The sequence below is a fragment of the Dryobates pubescens genome, chromosome 20 (genome assembly GCF_014839835.1).
Source record: "Dryobates pubescens isolate bDryPub1 chromosome 20, bDryPub1.pri, whole genome shotgun sequence".
Taxonomy (NCBI): Eukaryota; Metazoa; Chordata; class Aves; order Piciformes; family Picidae; genus Dryobates; species Dryobates pubescens.
In genome coordinates, this window is record NC_071631.1 from 1,252,279 (window position 1) to 1,268,853 (window position 16,575).

General features: G+C 55.6%; 1 protein-coding gene across 1 annotated transcript in view; it reads left to right on the forward strand.

The window, feature by feature from the left end:
• The window catches only part of RUNX3 (RUNX family transcription factor 3), a 43,565-nt gene that overhangs the window by 11,235 nt on the left and 15,755 nt on the right, over positions 1-16,575 (forward strand). The window contains exon 4 of the mRNA XM_054170806.1: positions 15,851-16,015. Coding sequence (XP_054026781.1) covers positions 15,851-16,015 — 165 coding nt within the window. The remainder of the gene's footprint in view (positions 1-15,850; positions 16,016-16,575) is intronic.

Below are 16,575 nucleotides of genomic sequence, written 5' to 3' on the forward strand. Positions count from 1 at the left end.
CCCACATCCCCCTCCTTGTCACCCACTTGGCCACAGCAGTGGTGTGAATGCTTGTGGTGGTGCTGGTGATGCCTGCTGGTGTCACCCACCCAGCTCATCCTGGCTGCCTGCGTCAGAGCCCTGCTGCTTTCGGTTGCGTCCCTGCTCGGTGTGACCACAGCCAGTGCCAGGAGCATGTCCCCATCCTGCAGTGCCTGCTGGGCTGCAGCTGGTAGGAGGAGAGTGATAGGAAAAAGCATTTCATATCCTACCATGTTGTCCCCACAGGGCTTTTCTGGCTGGGCTCCATCCTGCTCAGGCAGAAATCACCTCTGTGGCCAATTTCCTTCCTTGAAAGGCTGCTTTGCCACCACATCCCTGGGAAGGGAGCAATGAGGCCGTGCTGGGAGTGCTGTCACCCCAGAGGGGACAGCCTGAGCACCTGCACCCCCTTCACACAGCACATAGCTGGTGGGTGGAAAGGCTTCTCACCTCCCACGGCTCTGAGCTGTTTCCAGGAACAGTCACTTTCTGCTCTCACCTTCTCGAGAGCCTCAGCTGGCTGAGGGCTTCCCTCCCTGCCTGCCCCTTGCACACGATGTCAGCCTGCCCCACAGCCAGGAAATGAAGAGCCTGGCATGGGCAGAGGGTGGAACCCTCCTTATCCATGCCTTTGAGTTGCTCCAGGGGAGGTCTAGGTTGGATACTGGGGGAAAACTTGTTCACCAAAAAGGGTCAGCAGGCACTGGCACAGGCTGCCCAGGGAGGTGGTGATGCTCAGAAGGTGTTTGGGTGAGAAGCTGAGGGCCATGGTGTAAGAGTTGTGTACAGGGAGATGTTAGGTTGTGGTTGGACTTGAGCTGAAGGTCTTCTCCCACCCCCCAGTTCCATGGGCAAGGTGTTGGTGGCACCTGGGGTGCTGGCAGTCAGTGGGCAGAAGGCTGTGGCTTGGCTGCTGGCTGCCCTTGAGCACCTCTTGCACTGGGCACTCTTGGCTCCAAGCATGAGGCAAAAAGGCCAAAAAACCTGGGAGGAAAACTGTGAAGGGGAAAATCCTATCTGTAAGTGCAGCTTCCACCACTGTTGATAGTAGGATGCTGGCATGGCTGGGGGAGAAAGCTGTCCCCAGCCCCCCTGTAGGGGGGCAGCTGGTGCTGCCCATAGAGTGGTTTCAGCTGGAAAAGCCTTTTAAGATCATCAGATCCAACCATTGAGCTAACACCACCAAGGCCATCAAACCATGGCCCAGGCAGTGCCATGGCCCAGCTGGCAGCCAGGGAGGAGAAGGGGTTGGCTCAGCACCTTACTGGGGATGACACATCCCTGGCTGTGGCTTCTTTCTCCATCTTGAAGCCACCTTGATAGAAAGCAGCTCCCTGAACCACCCCAACCTGCCTTGGACCCACCAGCCCAGACACACCTTGGCAGCACTGCCCACACCTCCTATCTCACCACCTCCATCTCTCTTCTCATCCCACGCCCAGCATCTCCCTGGCCCCAGCTCCTCCAACCTCAGGGTGTCTGCAAAGCAGCCTGAAAAAAGCATTCCTGAAGTTGTCTTTCCCCCAGAGTTTATTTTCTAACTGATTTCTTTAAGGTGCATTTGAATCCTTTTCCTTTTCCCTTGAGCTCTGAGGAGTCTCTGCTCTGGGGCTGCCTTTTATTAAACCCTTTGAGTTTTAGTGGCTCCTCCAGTTTGAGGCTAGAGAGGAAAAGGCTGCACAGGACCCTGCTAGCAAGGCAAGCAGCACCCCCACACCACCTTCCCCATCCCTCATGGCTGCACAGTCCGAGTTTTACAGCCAGAGGTGGCAAAACTCAACCCCATTTTGCTTAGGAAAGGGAAAGGAGGCAAACTATCCCACCCTGGTAAGCAGAATAAGCTCTGCAGAGCCCCCAGTATGAAGTTAACAACCACAAATCACCAAGCACCCCCTCTGAGACGGTGCTGCCCCTCTTTGAGCCTCTCATCCTTGCCCAGCTTGACCCCCAGATCTTGGGCAGGGGACTGAGAGGCTGAGCACTTGGACATTATCTGCTGTGGGCTCCACTGGGAAGCTTCAGTGCTTTAATCCAGGTGGTTGCAGGAGTGGAGCTGATCCCTCCCCAGCCACTGTCTCTACTGGGCACCAGTCTTGACCCCCAAACCAGCTCTGCTCCCCCCTGAGCCCGGTGGGGATGTGTTTGTTTGAAGCTTTGCTTGAAGCTTGCCCAAAGCTGAGGCTGTGCCATGGTTGGGGGAGTCCAGAGAGCTGAGTCAGCTCCTTGGTGCTCCCTGCCAGCAGGGCTCAGGCTGCAGGGGGTTCGGGGGGGGGGGGGTTCCCCATGGTGCTGTTTGGTTTTCCTGGGCTCCAGCAGCTCATGACTCCTTCAGTGGTATTTTCATGCCCTGATGGCTTAAATGCCATCACAAAAACACAAAGCAGTGGTTGGTAGCTTGGGGAGTTGGCTCTTTCCTTGCTAACCTCTGGGTTGTGCTGGCTCTGAAAGCAGCAAAGGTTTCTGGTGAGGCTTCTGACTCCTTGGGCATTGCTTGCAGCAAAGAGCAGCAATTTGGGGCTTCCCTCATTTGCAGAGCTTTGGGGGGGGGGGGAACCAAAGAAGGAAAGATGCAGCAGAGACATTCCCATGAATTCATTCATCCAGCCCAGCCCAGCTGCCTTTTGTGGCAGGGGAATTGCTGGGAAAGGCAGAGCTGCTCTTGGGGTGCCAGGCTGGTGCCAGGAACCCCACAGCAAGGCTGCTGTTTGCTCCACAGCCTGGGGGGTGGATTTTGGCCAGAATGCTTTGTTGTGTGGACCTGTGCTGGGGAGGGATTCCTGTAGATCCACACCACCAATCCTGCACTGGAAGCTGGTGTATGGGGGGAAAGTTTGCCTCATGGTTTTGTTAGGATTCAAAGCAGCTTTGAGAGGAGATGAGGACCTGGAAGAGCTCTGTGGGGCTTGGGAGCATTGCAGGGAGGTTTGTGGTCCTCTGGGCTGCCAGCTTCATGAAGCCAGTTGGTGAAATCAAATCTGCAGCTCTCCCATTCCTGGGACAGGGCTGAACTGGGATCTACTGAGGGGTGGAGATGAGTGTGGGTCAGTGAGGCACAGCCTGAAATAGCTGAGGAGACAGACAAGGGAGTGGGGCAGCTGGATGGGAGCCAAAGAGGAGCAAGAGCAAAATGATGCCCTGCTGCCATATCCCCGTGGGCAATTTTGGGGGCCCCCAGCCTGCAGCGTGCCCAGGGCAGTGCCAGCCCACATCTGCAGTGCCTTTTACCCTTGGGAGATCTGCTGCAGCTTTGGCAAACGCTTGGGGAAGAGATCAGCAATTATTAGAGGGTCTTGAGCCGCTCAGGAGCTCAAATGGAGACCTAAGACAGGGGCTGCGTTGTGCCAGCATTGTCCAACTCCAGATCTTTATCTTGGCCAAGAGGCTTCCTTGTGGGGATGTGTGAAGCTGGGACTGCAGAAGTTTCAGTAATTAAAAGCAGGCTGAGTGCTGAGGTGCTCCCCTGGGGGGCTGGATTTGGGTATTAGTAGGGTGTTTTGTTTTACTCCCTTGCTTGTCCTTAGCTAGAAATAAACACACAGAGAGCTCCCAGTTTGCTCTGGAATTACAGAAGAGGAGGAGTGAGGGGGGAAAAAAAAGGAGGAAATGCAAAGGGGGAAAAAGGAAAATACAGGGGAAAAGTAAACCCAAGAATGAAATCAATCAAACCAAGAGCACTTAAAGAGCGAAGTGACCTCCCCACTTCCTGGGCAGTTGCTTGCTGCTGTAGAGTTGCTCTAATTTGCTCTCATTTTGAAGGTGCTGTTTAAAATAAGCTCTTTCCCACTTCTTGAGACCTGTCCCCTTCCCTGGGGAGGAAGAGGAGGAAATCCTGAGTGCCACTTTCCCACTTCCCTATTAGCTCCCAGCCCTGCACAGGCTGCAGCCACCGGAGGTGGATGTTTAAAGAGACCCTGAGGGCTCCATGCAATCATCTTGGAGCTTCAGCACTGCTCTGAGGATCACAGAATTGTGTGGGTTGGAAAACACCTCCGAGACCAAGTCCAACCTGAGACCACCATGGCCACCAAACCATGTCCCCAGGTGCCATGGCCACAGGTTTCTTGAACACCTGCAGGGGTGGGGACTCCACCACCTCCCTGGGCAGCCTCTGCCAGGCCCTGACCAGTCTTGCAGGACAGAATTTTTTCCTTATCTCCCACCTAAACCTCTCCTGGTGCAGCTTGAGGCCATTTCCTTTTGTTCAAACCCACTGTGATGCTTTCTTGTGGTGGTTCTTGGGCACAGGAGGGAGGGTGACACTGCTGAGGGACACCAGGCTAAGCCTGGCCATGCTCCAGCCTCCAGAGTTGCCAGTCAGAGCCCACCTGGAGCTGGTGGCCTCTGTTTAGCTCCTCAGTGATCCAGCCCTGCATGGAGCAGCCTTACCTGGAGAAGCAAAAGAGCTTTGGATTTGGTGTAGGGGTCTTGGGGTGTCCTGAAACAAGGCAGGCATGGAAAAAGTCCTCAGTGCTTTAACATTTGACTTTTATTGCTGTTTGCTCTGCTGTCCCTCCAGCTGCTGGCGAGGTTCTCAGTGCCTGGGATGAGACACTTGCATGGATGGTGCCTGAGAGCCTCCTGCACTGAGCCCACTCAGCTCCATCCCAGCCTTTCCTGTCCTGTCTGCTCTTTAGATAGAGGCAAATGAAAAGCAAAGGCTTGGCAGGGTGAGGGGCTGGGAAGATGGCACAGCACTGGTGCCATCACCTCAGGTCCTACCAGGCAGCTTGAGTGGGGCACCCACTCTCACCCTCCAGCTCCCAGATCCCTTAAACACCTCCCTACCACCCCAGGAGTTGGGACCTTCACAGAGAGTGGCTGTGCAGGAGGCAAAGGCTGAGCCCACATCTCTTGGAGTTCGCTGGGGGCTGATGGGGCAGCAGCCAGCTCTGGAGTGTGAAGGGATGAGGAGGAGCTGGCTTGGAGCTGCCCAGTGGATGCTGGAGCCCTTGCAGCTCGGTGCTGGCTGAGCAGGAGGCTTCCTCTGTTTGCATTCTCATCACTGATGTGTTTTGATCCCGGGGGGGTGGAAATTTGCACCCTTTGGTATCTGCTGAGACCGTCCAGGGCATAGTTTTCCTGCAGAGGCAGTTTGGGCTGCTGTTGGTACATGCATGCAAAGCAATTATCTTCAACTACCTCCTCCTCTCATCTCTTCTAGGCACTGCTATCCACTTAACCCCTTCGGGGTCCAATCCTGCCAGGGCAGGGGGAGTCATGGCGCAGCTCTGAGCTGGGTGGATAAAAATCCTTTGGGGGGGAAGAGCAGCCCAGCCCAGCCCTGGGTTTCTGTGGGTTGAGTTGGGTTGGGCAAGATCCCCAGGCAGATGTGTGACCTGCTCAGCACCCCCAGCATGGGGACATCTGGGTGCTGGGGAAGTGCAGAGCAGCATGTAAGACTGGCCTGGATGAGGCCTAGAGCAGCTTGGGCTGGCAGGAGGTGTCCCTGCCCGTGGCAGGAGGTTGGAACTGGATGCTCTTTCAGGTCCCCTCCATGCTGTGACCATTCCCTGGGGAGAGCACAGAGAGGACAAAGGTTGCTTGGCTGCGCTCAGGGCCAGGGCTTTGCATCACCCTGCTTCCCTCAGGCAGGATTTGGGAGCTCAGGAGGGCAGTGAGAAGGATCCCAGACTGGGGAAAAAGAGAGGGGGTTGGGGATGGGGAATGAAGAGTCAGTGCTGAAAGGCAAGTTTCGTTTCAGGGAAGACAACAGCTCAAGGACCAGAACTACCCAACCAAACCACAAGATCACATCAGATGTCAGGGCAGGACACGTCTCATTTCTCCCTCTCAAAAGGCCTTATCAGCCCAACCAATCACTTTAATGATGTGGCAGAGGGAGGAAGAGGATTTGACTCAGAGTGAGATGAAATTTAGTTCCGAGGACCCTTCTCTTCCGCTGCTGGAGCTCAGGCACCTGCTCTGCAGCCAGCCCCAGATAAATCACATCCTGCAGCGGAAGGGGCTCAGACGTGATCTGGCATTGCTCTACCTGACTGTCCAGTGGACCTGAGCACAGCAGCAGGAGAGGGGAGGAAGAAGAGGGACCCAGCAGCAGAAAGCAGCCCTGATGCCTGTCCTGGCCTCTGAGCCTTCACACTGGGGAGGATGGCAGCAAGAATCATTGGGTTGGAAGGGAGCCTCGAAGGTTTTGTCCACCCTACCCCCAAAAGTCTGCAGGGACTTCTTTAACCAGGTTGCTCAGGGCCCCATCATGTTTGACCTTGAATGTATCCAGAGATTGGGCCCTCCACCACCTCTCTGAACAACCTGTTCCAGCATCTCACCACCCTCAGAGTAAAGAACTTCCTCCTAATGTCCAACCTAAGCCTAGTTCCAGTTTCAAACCATTGCCCCTCCTCCTATCACTACAGGCCCCTCTAAACCAGTCCCTCCCCAGGTTTCTTGTAGCTCCCTTGAGGCACTGGCAGGCTGCTCGAAAGTCTCCCTGGAGCCTTCCCTTCTGCAGACTCAACAACCCCAGCTCCCTCAGCCTGTCCCCTGAAGGTGCTGAGCAGCCCAGCTCCCTGCTGCTGTGCCTCCTTGCACGGAGGTTCTCAGCTGAGAACATCCCAAAACCACATCTGGGAGCAGGGAGCAGCTCAGCAGCCCTGAGCTGCCCAAAGCCAGGAGCCCAGCTCGGTGCCCACAGCTGTGGTCAGCCTGGGCGCAGCTCTGCTGGGCTTGGCTTTGGAGCAGCAGCCTTGCAGAGAGGGCTGAGGGTGCTGTGCAGGTAGCATTGCTCTGGGGCTCCTGCTTCTGGCTCTGGCTGTGTGTGCAGGCAGAGCTCAGCAGGAGCTGTAATTATCTGACACAGCAGCCAGACTCTGGAGATGGAGCTCGGAGCTCAGTCCTGGGATCCGGGGGCTATTAGCATGAGAATGCCAGGGCTCAGCTCCAGCTCTGTCCTAGGGCAAAGGGGAAACCCAGTGCTCAGCACCCTCAGACCTTGGGAAAGCTTGGGTCTGCGGTGGGCTGTGCTGTGTTACAGGGCTGGAGAACCTCTCCTGGGAGGATAGGCTGAGGGAGTTGGGGCTGTTCAGCCTGGAGAAGAGAAGGCTCTAAGGAGACCTCGGAGCAGCCTCTCAGTACCTGAAGGGAGCTCCGGGGCAGCTGGGGAGGGTTTGTTGTGACAGGGCAAGGGGCAATGGACTGAAACTGGAGCAGGGTAGATTTAGGTTGGACATTAGGGACAAGTTCTTTACTGTGAAGATGGGGAGACGCTGGAACAGGCTGCTCAGAGAGCTTGTGGACAGCTCATCCCTGGAAGTGTTTTATGGACAGGCTGGGTGAGGCTTTGGGCAACCTGGGCTGGTGTGAGGTGTCCCTGCCCACGGCAGGGGTTTGGAACTAGATGACCTTTAAGGTCCCATCCAGCTCAAGCCAGGCCATGTCTCCAAGAGCACAGGACCAGCTGGCAGAAGCTGTTGCACCCAGCCAGCTGCCACCCTGCCCTGCAGCATCAAACATCTCTCCTCCATTAGGTGCACCATGGCACATTCCCTGCGCAGGTCTGCACCCAGCAGCTGCTCCTTTCCACCCTGGGCAAATGTCACCCAGAGGAATGTGATGTGCTTGCCCTAATGGAACAGGTTATTAAGTAGGGGAAGAACCAGCCCTGCTGGTACCACACAGGTCCCATCTCAGGCTGTTAGATAGCAGGCACTGGATTGGCATCACTCCACTGATCTGTGTGGTGACAGCAAACATCTGCAGCTGTACCTCTGATCTCAGGCCTGGCTGAGGCAATACCAGCTGGAGGGACTTGAGATGTGTCTTGCTTCCTCCCCAGCACCCAGCTCTGAGCTCTTTAACTCGGGGGTTTTGCCTGGTTCCATGGGAAGTGAGGCACAGCCCAGCAAGGGATTTGGCCTTGCTGGACGTGGGAGCAACTGCAGGGCAGTCAGCAGTGCTGGAGGGGTCTGCACCCTCCTGAAAGCTGCTGCAGCTCCCACAGCTCTGCACTGAGCTGCTGCTCTGTGACATGCAAAGGGGGGGGGGGGGGGGAGGGAGGTGTGTGAGAAACTTCCAGCTCTGCAAATCAAAACTTTTTGAACCCCCATCACTCTGCACTCTCAGAGGCTCCTTTTCAGAGGTCCTGAAGGATGGGAGGAGGCAGGAAAGACCTCGTGGGGATATTTCAGTCAGGCACAAGTGAGCTAAATGCTGAAACCTGATGGATTTTACCCAGTCTGTTGCTGAGAATTCCACTCCCCAGCTCTCCCTGTGCTCTTAAGTGCTCCCAATAGAGGCCACCAAAAGAATCTGGGGCGGGGGGTGGGGTGGGGTGTGTGTCCCAGTGTAATTAAAAGCCACCAAATAAAATCTGAGGGTCTTCCAGTGTAAGGAAAGGCTCCAAAATAAAATCTGGGGCTCTGCTAGGGCAATGAAAGGCCACCACATAAAACCTTGGTGTCTCCCAGTGTAATTAAAAGCCACCAAATAAACTCTGGAGGGCTCCCAGTGTAATAAGAGGCCACCAAATAAAATCTTGGGGTCTCCAAGTGCAGTGAGAAAGGCCACTTCAGGATTTCTCAGCAGCTGCCCCACTTGCCAGGCCTCCCATTGCAGGGAGAGAGGCAAAGTGGAGGGACTCTAACCCATAAGTGAGAGGAGATTAGGGGCTTGCAAAGCCAACTAATCAATACCAGGCTGCCCAGAGCCAGCATCACTGCTGCTGCTGGAGCTTCAGACAGTAAAAAACCCTACTGTAAATGCAACATATCTCTGAGCTTCCTGCCAGCTGGCCAGGAGCCAGCCTATTTCCTTCAAAAAAAAAAGAGAGGAGGGATATTTATTTTCATCCTTTCAGAGGCAGCCAATTCATCTCAGACCACCACCAGCTAGAGAAGCTTTCAAAATTAGCAGCATTTTTTTTTCCTTCCATTTTTTGTCTTTTCTTCCCCCCCCCCTTTTTTTTTTCTTTTTGGCTGGGGAGGTGGGTTGAGAATTCTCTTCCCCCCCAACCCCTTAAAGAATTCTCTCCCCCCCCAACCCCTTAAAGAATTCTCTTCTCCCCAACCCCTTAAAGAATTCTCTTCCCCCCCCAACCCCTTAAAGAATTCTCTTCCCCTCAACCCCTTAAAGAATTCTCTTCCCCCCCCAACCCCTCAAACAATTCTCTTCCCCCCCCAACCCCTCAACCAATTCTCTTCCCCCCCAACCCCTCAAACAATTCTCTTCCCCCAGCCCCTTAAGCAATTCTCTTCCCCCAACCCCTCAACCAATTCTCTTCCCCCAACCCCTCAAACAATTCTCTTCCCCCCCAACCCCTCAAACAATTCTCTTCCCCCCCAACCCCTCAACCAATTCTCTTCCCCCAACCCCTCAAACAATTCTCTTCCCCCAACCCCTCAAACAATTCTCTTCCCCCAACCCCTTAAGCAATTCTCTTCCCCCAACCCCTCAACCAATTCTCTTCCCCCAACCCCTCAAACAATTCTCTTCCCCCCCAACCCCTCAAACAATTCTCTTCCCCCCCAACCCCTCAAACAATTCTCTTCCTCCCTAACCCCTTAAAGAATTCTCTTCCCCCAACCCCTTAAGCAATTCTCTTCCCCCAACCCCTCAACCAATTCTCTTCCCCCACCCCATCAAATATTATTTTCCTCTGGCTGCTGGAGCAAAGCCTCTGCCAGGACATGCGAGCCCAGTGCATTGCGACACACTCCTCTTCCTCCTCCTCCTTCTCCTCCTCCTCCTCCTCCTCTCCAAGCTGGAGGAGGACAGTAGCAGCAGTGTCTCATGAAAGCCAGAGGAAACCAAAGCAAAGCCTGGCCGTGACTGATTCCCCTTCCAAATGGCGTAAGCAGCCCCACTTCAAACATGTGAAGAATGAGTTATCTGTGCTGGGCTCTGCTGGGCTCTGCTGGGCAGCTCCTTCCCAGCGCTTTCCTCCTCTGATCTGCTCAGCTGCACTTTTTGGAAGTGGCCTGAAGTAGTGCTGGCACTTGCTGGCTGCTGCTGCTGCTCACCAGAGCTTGGTGGATGTCTCCATCGTTCTCCATGGAGAGCATTCAGGTTGGAAAAGGTCTTTAAGGTCATTGAGCCCAACCAGAACACAGCAAGCACAGCCCCCAGGTGCCATGGCCACAGGTTTCTTGAACCCCTCCAGGGATGGGGACTCCACCACCTCCCTGGGCAGCCTGTGCCAGTCTCTGACCTCTCTTGCAGGGAAGAAATTCTTCCTAATAGCCAACCTAAACATTCCCTGGTGCAACTCCAACCCCTTTCCTCTTGTTCTGTTGCTGGCTACCTGGGAGAAGACACCGGCACCAGCCTCACTGCAGCCTCCTCTCAGGGAGTTGTAGAGAGCAATGAGCTCTCCCCCTCAGCTTCCTTTTCTCCAGCTCCACAGCTGGAGCCCCAGCTCCCTCAGCTGCTCCTCATATGATGCCCTCAAACCCCTCACCAGCCTCATTGCTCTTCTCTGGACACCCTCCAGCACCTCAATGTCCTTCCTGTCCTGTAGCACCCAGAACTGCCCCCAGTACCCAAGCTGTGCCCTCAGTCCCTTCCAGCTCCTGGCACCGAGGGCAGCCCAATTCCCATCTCCATGCTGTCCTCCCCTCTCTCTCTTTGTCCTTCTTGGCTGGGAATTGCCCATGGTGAGTCTGAAGCTGGAGGTGGGATTCCAGGGGGAAAAACCTGAGGGATGTTCAAGTCTTGTGCTGCTGCAGGAGTGCAAGGCTGAAACCACCCCAACATCTCCTGTCAGGGACAGGCCCTGCTGCTCCCAGAGCACAGGAGTTTCACATGGGGCTTGTTTCTGGAGCACATGCTGGGACTTGATAGTCTAGCCAAGGCTGAGACTGGGGAAAAAATTCCAGCCTGTGCAGAGCATTGGTGTGCCTCTGAAGTGCCTGTTTTGAGGGCTGCAGGAGGGATCTGGGAGGTGGTTGACGCACGGAGACAGAGCTTCAGCCACTGCCGATTGCTTTCTTGTGGTCCACTCTCGTGGACGTGTAGAGACGAAGCCCCTGGGTTGTGTGCAGCATGGCAGCTCAGGCTGCTCTTCACCAGCTCCTCCTTGGCCAGGCTGTGGAGTTTGGCTGTGAAGAGCAGAGTAGAGCCTTTGGTGGAGGCTGGTGGGGCCCTGGGGTGGGATGCTTGGAGCCTTGCTTTGAAGCTGGCCAGGCGTGGGCCTCTGGGGCTGCTGATGGCTCTGCTGGAGCTGCAGCCCCAGCCCACACTACCGTCTCCTGGTTCTTGTCTCCTCCTCGGTGGAGCTAAGGAAATGATCTGCAAATGTGTGTGCAGCTGAGCATCTCCCCCCTCAGCTGAAGCACTCCACGTTTCCTCTGCTCCAGCTTGCTGCCAGCATTTCACAGCAAGGTGCCTGGGGAGGGCCAAGCCACTTCCCACCATCTGCTCTCCTGTCCTGTGGTAGCTCAGGGCTCTGGCAGGGGATGGGGACAAACGTGACACCCAAACCTGGAGCCACTGAGGCTGAGAATGGGCTGTGCAGCTCCTTGTCCCTCCTGCCTGGGACCCCCTCTACAGCTCAACACAGGTCAAGAGGAGCAGGACCCCCAGGCAGTGCTTGTTTCAAATCAAATCTGCCAGCTCCGGGCTGTTGGCATCACTCAAGCCAGGAAGTTCCTGGAGCCCCTTGCTACCTTTGGTCAGCTTTATGTTCTGCATCCCAGTGATGGGGGGGAAGCAAAGTGCTTTTGGTGGACCCCCATGGGCCCCCCCTCCGCTGCTGAGAAACCTCATCCACATCCCAGTTTCAGAAGCCACCTCAGGTTGCACACTTCTAGAAGGAGGAGCAAGAGTCTGTCTGGCCTCTGAAATGTTTTAATGCAGAAAGCATGTTTGCAGCTCCCAGCTTGGAGGGGCTGAGCTGCAGAGCAGCACACACTGCTCCGCTGTCTGCATTCCAAGGAAACACCCAAAGCTTCCAGCATGCTTCTTATTAGTGGCCTGAAGTGTCAGGTTCACATCCAGCCTTCCAGCTGGGAAGTGTTCAATGGGATGGTTTGTTTGATATGCTGATAGGGATCTTGTTACCACATCGGGATGGAAGGTGATCTGTCAATGTTTACTTCATGTCATGTTCAATATCAGGCTGGAGCCCTTCAGGAACCCGAGCCAGCTCTGGAACCCTTGTCCTGTTGACACCAAGTGCCCAAGGTCAGAGGCTGCCAGCATTTTCTAGCACCCAGGGCTGAGGGTTTCCATAAACATTGACCTGCCAGCCGGGGCTGGCACAGCTGGAAAGGCAGCGCACAAACCTCCAGCCCGAGAGCAGGTTTCGTGCCCCAGCCCTGGAGGGTTTGAAGGCCAGGCTGGATGTGGCTCTGAGCAACCTGATCTAGTGTGAGGTCTCCAGGGAGGTGGTGGAGTCACCGTCCCTGGAGGTGTTCAAGAGGGGATTGGACGTGGCACTTGGTGCCATGGTCTAGCCGTGAGGTCTGTGGAGACAGCTTGGACTTGGTGATCCTTGGGGTCTCTTCCAACCTTGGTGATACTGCGTGTCCCTGCCCATGGGTTGGAGCTCGATGATCCCTGAGGTCCCTCCCAACCCTGACAATTCTGTGAGCCTGTGAAAATGCCCAGGTCAGGGTGGCTAAGGCTTTGCAGACAGATTTCTTGGGATGAGGTCTTGGAGCTGTTTGAAGTCGACTGAAAGAAACAAAAAAAATCCACCCAGTGGCTTCGGGAGGCTTTGAGTCAGTCCCTGGGTGAAGCTTAGAAACCACCTTCCCCTTCTCCAAGGTATGAGCCATTGTTCGCCTGATGGCATCGGTTTCCTCTCCGTGACAGCTGCGGGTAGCTGGGGAAGGGCTTTTAATGAAGCCAACCGCTGCAGGAATTAAAAAGTTGAGGTTGTTCCGATGAAAGAAAGCCATTAGCAGCGATCCTCTCTTGCGTGACAAAGGCTGACGTCCCCAGCCCCAAGTGACAAGTGGCAGGAAGTGCTGGGGAGACAGCCTGTACCAAAGAGGGCTGGCAGTCCGCAGTGGTGGCTTTTTAACTCGTTCACCGCCTGGTCCCATGCGGTTTCGTGCTGCCAGGTCCCACCCATGCAGGCGGGGGTGGGACACAAACCAGAGAGGGTCTAGGAGGGCTGGGAAGGGTCACGGTCCTGCCGCAGCTCTCCTCTGGGCTTTCACTCCAGAGGGGTTGGCAGCCCACACTGGTGGGGATTTAACTCACTGCCTTGTTCCATGCAGTTTCGTGCTGCCAGGTCCCACCCATGCAGGTGGGAGTGGGATACAAACCAGAGAGGGTCTAGGAGGGCTGGGAAGGGTCATGGGCCTGCCACAGCTCCCCTCTGGGCTTTCACTCCTCAACGAGCCTCTGCCTTGGCTTGCATTTGCATCCTCTGCTTTCCACCTAGCAGGACAGTTTCAGGGGGGTTTTGGGGGGAGGCTGCTGGGTCTCCCCACAAAGCAGCCCCTCTTAGAAGGTGTGGGGACAGCCCTTGAGGCTTACAAACCCCTCGGGGCTGTGCCCACGTTCAGACAGCTCGGGGAGCTGATTGCCCCCAGTGCAGCTTGGTGGAGCCACATCCAGCCCTGGGCTGAGCTGCGCAGCTGAATCATCTTTAGAAGCATTATCAGCACAGAGCTCACTTGATCTATTTTTCAGGCTTTTCTCTGTCACATGCCAGATATTACCACAGGATGGGGTTGCCACTGAGATAGAGGCAGAGAATTTCATTTCCATTCAATTTCTTGCTGGAGCTTGAAGTCCTTTCTGGCTTCTCTGTGAAGCTCTGCCTGTGAAAAGTGGTTAAAGGGTGGGGGAGAGAAAAAAGGTGGAACTTATTTCCCCCCCCCCCCCCCCCCCCCCCCCTTCTTCTTCTGTGCTCAAAAGTAAACTGAACTACTCCAAAGGGGAGCAAAGCAAAACAGGACACCTCACTGCACACTCTGCCCCTTGGGGGAAAGCACAAGCCCCATGTGACAGATGCAAGGGCACTCAGATAACACAGAGATGCCCCAGGTCTAGGGATGCACAGAGATCAGAAGAGAGATTTTCTGGTGTTGATTTGAGGTTTCTTTGGTTTGCTTCACACAGAGGGGAGGATGTGTTTTCAAAGCACTGCAGGGTTTTTGCCTTCTGCTGGGAGTTTGTCTTGAGCAAGTCTTGCTCGCTGGTGTCAGCAGGTTTGTGTTCGGTTTGGGCTTTCGCAGGCCTGGGAGCCTGAGGACTGTGGAGTTGGAGGGGGGGTGGTGGAGGTGGAGCTCATTTGGATGTGGAGCTCCCAGGAGAGGGTCAAAGCCCCTCAAAAACCCACCATGGCTGGGGGTGGTTTGTTGTTGGGATACCCATGGAGAGCTGCCATGGCAGGGAGCTCAGCTGGCAGTGTGGATCTGCTCTCCTCTCCCATCCAGCGTCTCCGCAGCCAGCCTGGCAAGTGCAGCCTGAGCACCAGGAGCCAAGCAAGCTGGAGATGAGCAGATAGCAGACATCAGATTGAAAGAGGGGGAAGTCTGGGGACTTTCTGTGACTTTGCTACAAGCTGACACCCAGCTCACACCGAGCAGCTGTGAAGGGTGAGGGAAGGGGAGCGAAGCAAGAGCCTGGTGGCAATTTTCGCCTTCCAAACGCTTTGCTTCGCTCCTGAAAAGCCACCAAGAACCCAGCTTGACTTGGTGGCTTTGGGCCATGGGGCTGGATCTGATAAGGCCCAGCTCTCAGAGGAGCTGCAGAAGGGTTTTCTTCCCAGCTCCTCTCCTGCCTCCCTGGCATGCCTGCACACCTCCAGTGCCCCCGAGCTCCGCTCCCGATCCCGCCGGGATAAGGCCACTTCGGGAAGGTCCTTTCATGGCAGGTGCAAAGAGCTGGAGGTGCTGCACGGCTGTCTGGCTGGGGCAGGTAAAGAGCCAAGGAGAATCCAAGGTCTAGAACCTGGGACTGATGTAAAAGCAAAGCAGCTCTGGCTTGCCTGGAGTCCCTCCAGCTTTGTGCGGGTGTAACTGAGACTGGAACCCGGCCCAGAGAGAGTGAAGCTGTTTGGGGATGATTAATATAGTAAAATGCGAAAGTTCTGTATCAAGTGCTCCTCATGAGCCTCTTGCCTGGGGACAATTAGCATAAATGTAATAATTATTGCCCTGTGCCAGCAGCTGCTACCTAAGGAGCTGTGGGAGTGCTTTACAAATGCTCATTAGCTGCTGCCCCGCCGGGGGGAGGGAGGTGAAGAGCCTCTCTCCCCATTTCACTGCTAGGAAAAGAGGAACAGAAAGCAGCAAAGTGAGATGGCCAAGGTGTGGTACCGGGGTGGGGGCTGCTCCCAGCCCTCCTGCTGGGCCTTCTCCACCCCTGCTCGGGTCTGAGCCAGTTGGTTGAGCGAAGCTGGGGAGGGGGCTGGAGTGAGACAAGAGTTTGTTCTCCATGCACTCAGCAAACGCTGTAGAAAATACCTAAGAGCCAACATTTCCTCTGCTGGGTCCACAATCACCACCCTGCCAGCAGATCTCCTGCCTTGCACAGGTCCTCCCTCCTTGTCTGGAGCGAATGAGGGCTGGTGAGGGCTGGTCACTTGGGCACAGCTCAGGGCACCCTGACCCTGACACCCACATCCTGCTCCTTGCTCAGACACTGACTAGGCAGATCATCTGGGGCCTCCTGCATGGGTCACTCTGTGGCCCCTTCTCCAGAAGGCTCTGCTGGTCTGAACCCTGAGCTCTTCCCACATGTGTGTGCCCTGCAAAGCCCCCCAGGGAGCTGCTCCCCACCAGGGCTGCCACGCATCGCCCCCTGCGCGAACGATAGCACCCCACGGAGATGGAGCCTGCTCTGCCTCTGTGTGTAAGCAGGGTGCTGTAGCCAAAGGGTAACTGATGAGATACCAGACTCTCTTATCACGTTCCAGGGCACAGACAAAAGCTAGAGGACCAAGCCAAGCCCTTCACCGACCGCTACGGGGAGCTGGAACGGCTGCGCCAGTCCATGAGAGTCACCCCAACAACGCCCAACCCCCGCGGATCCCTCAGCACCCCAAGCCACTTTGGGTCCCAGGCTCAGACTCCAATACAAGGTAACTGGCTGGGTGCCCCAGCCTGGCATCACACCCCAAACCCTCGTGCCCCTGCCACGGCCAGACAGGGAGTGGAGCTGGGCTGGAGTCCAGCTCTGCCCTGGGTAAGGAGCCCAGCCTGGGGTCAAGCCAGGGAGGGGGTTGGTTGGGTTCCTTGATGCTGGAAGCCTTTTTTGCACCCTTTAGATCAGCAGATGGCTGCTGAATCATAAACCCAGGTGACTGTGCTCTGTGCACCACGAGGCAGGATCACAGAACCATGGATGTGAGCCCTTAGGAGAAGCTGAGCAGTCGCAGCAGGAACGTGAGGGAGATGAGAGCAAAGCTCCTTGAATCCAGGAGCTTCTTTGACACGAAGGCGTAGACAGTTAAGCAGCAGCTCCAAAGGGTGTATTGCACTTTGCATGCTAATCCAGAAGGGTTTCTTATCTTGCTGCCCTGTGTTTATGCCAAGTCTGGTGATCCATCACCCAATTCCAGCATAATTCCCCACACACCTGCACGGGCACACGCGTGCACACCCCCCGAGCCTCTGCTCTTCCCAGGTTTGCCAGCAGCAG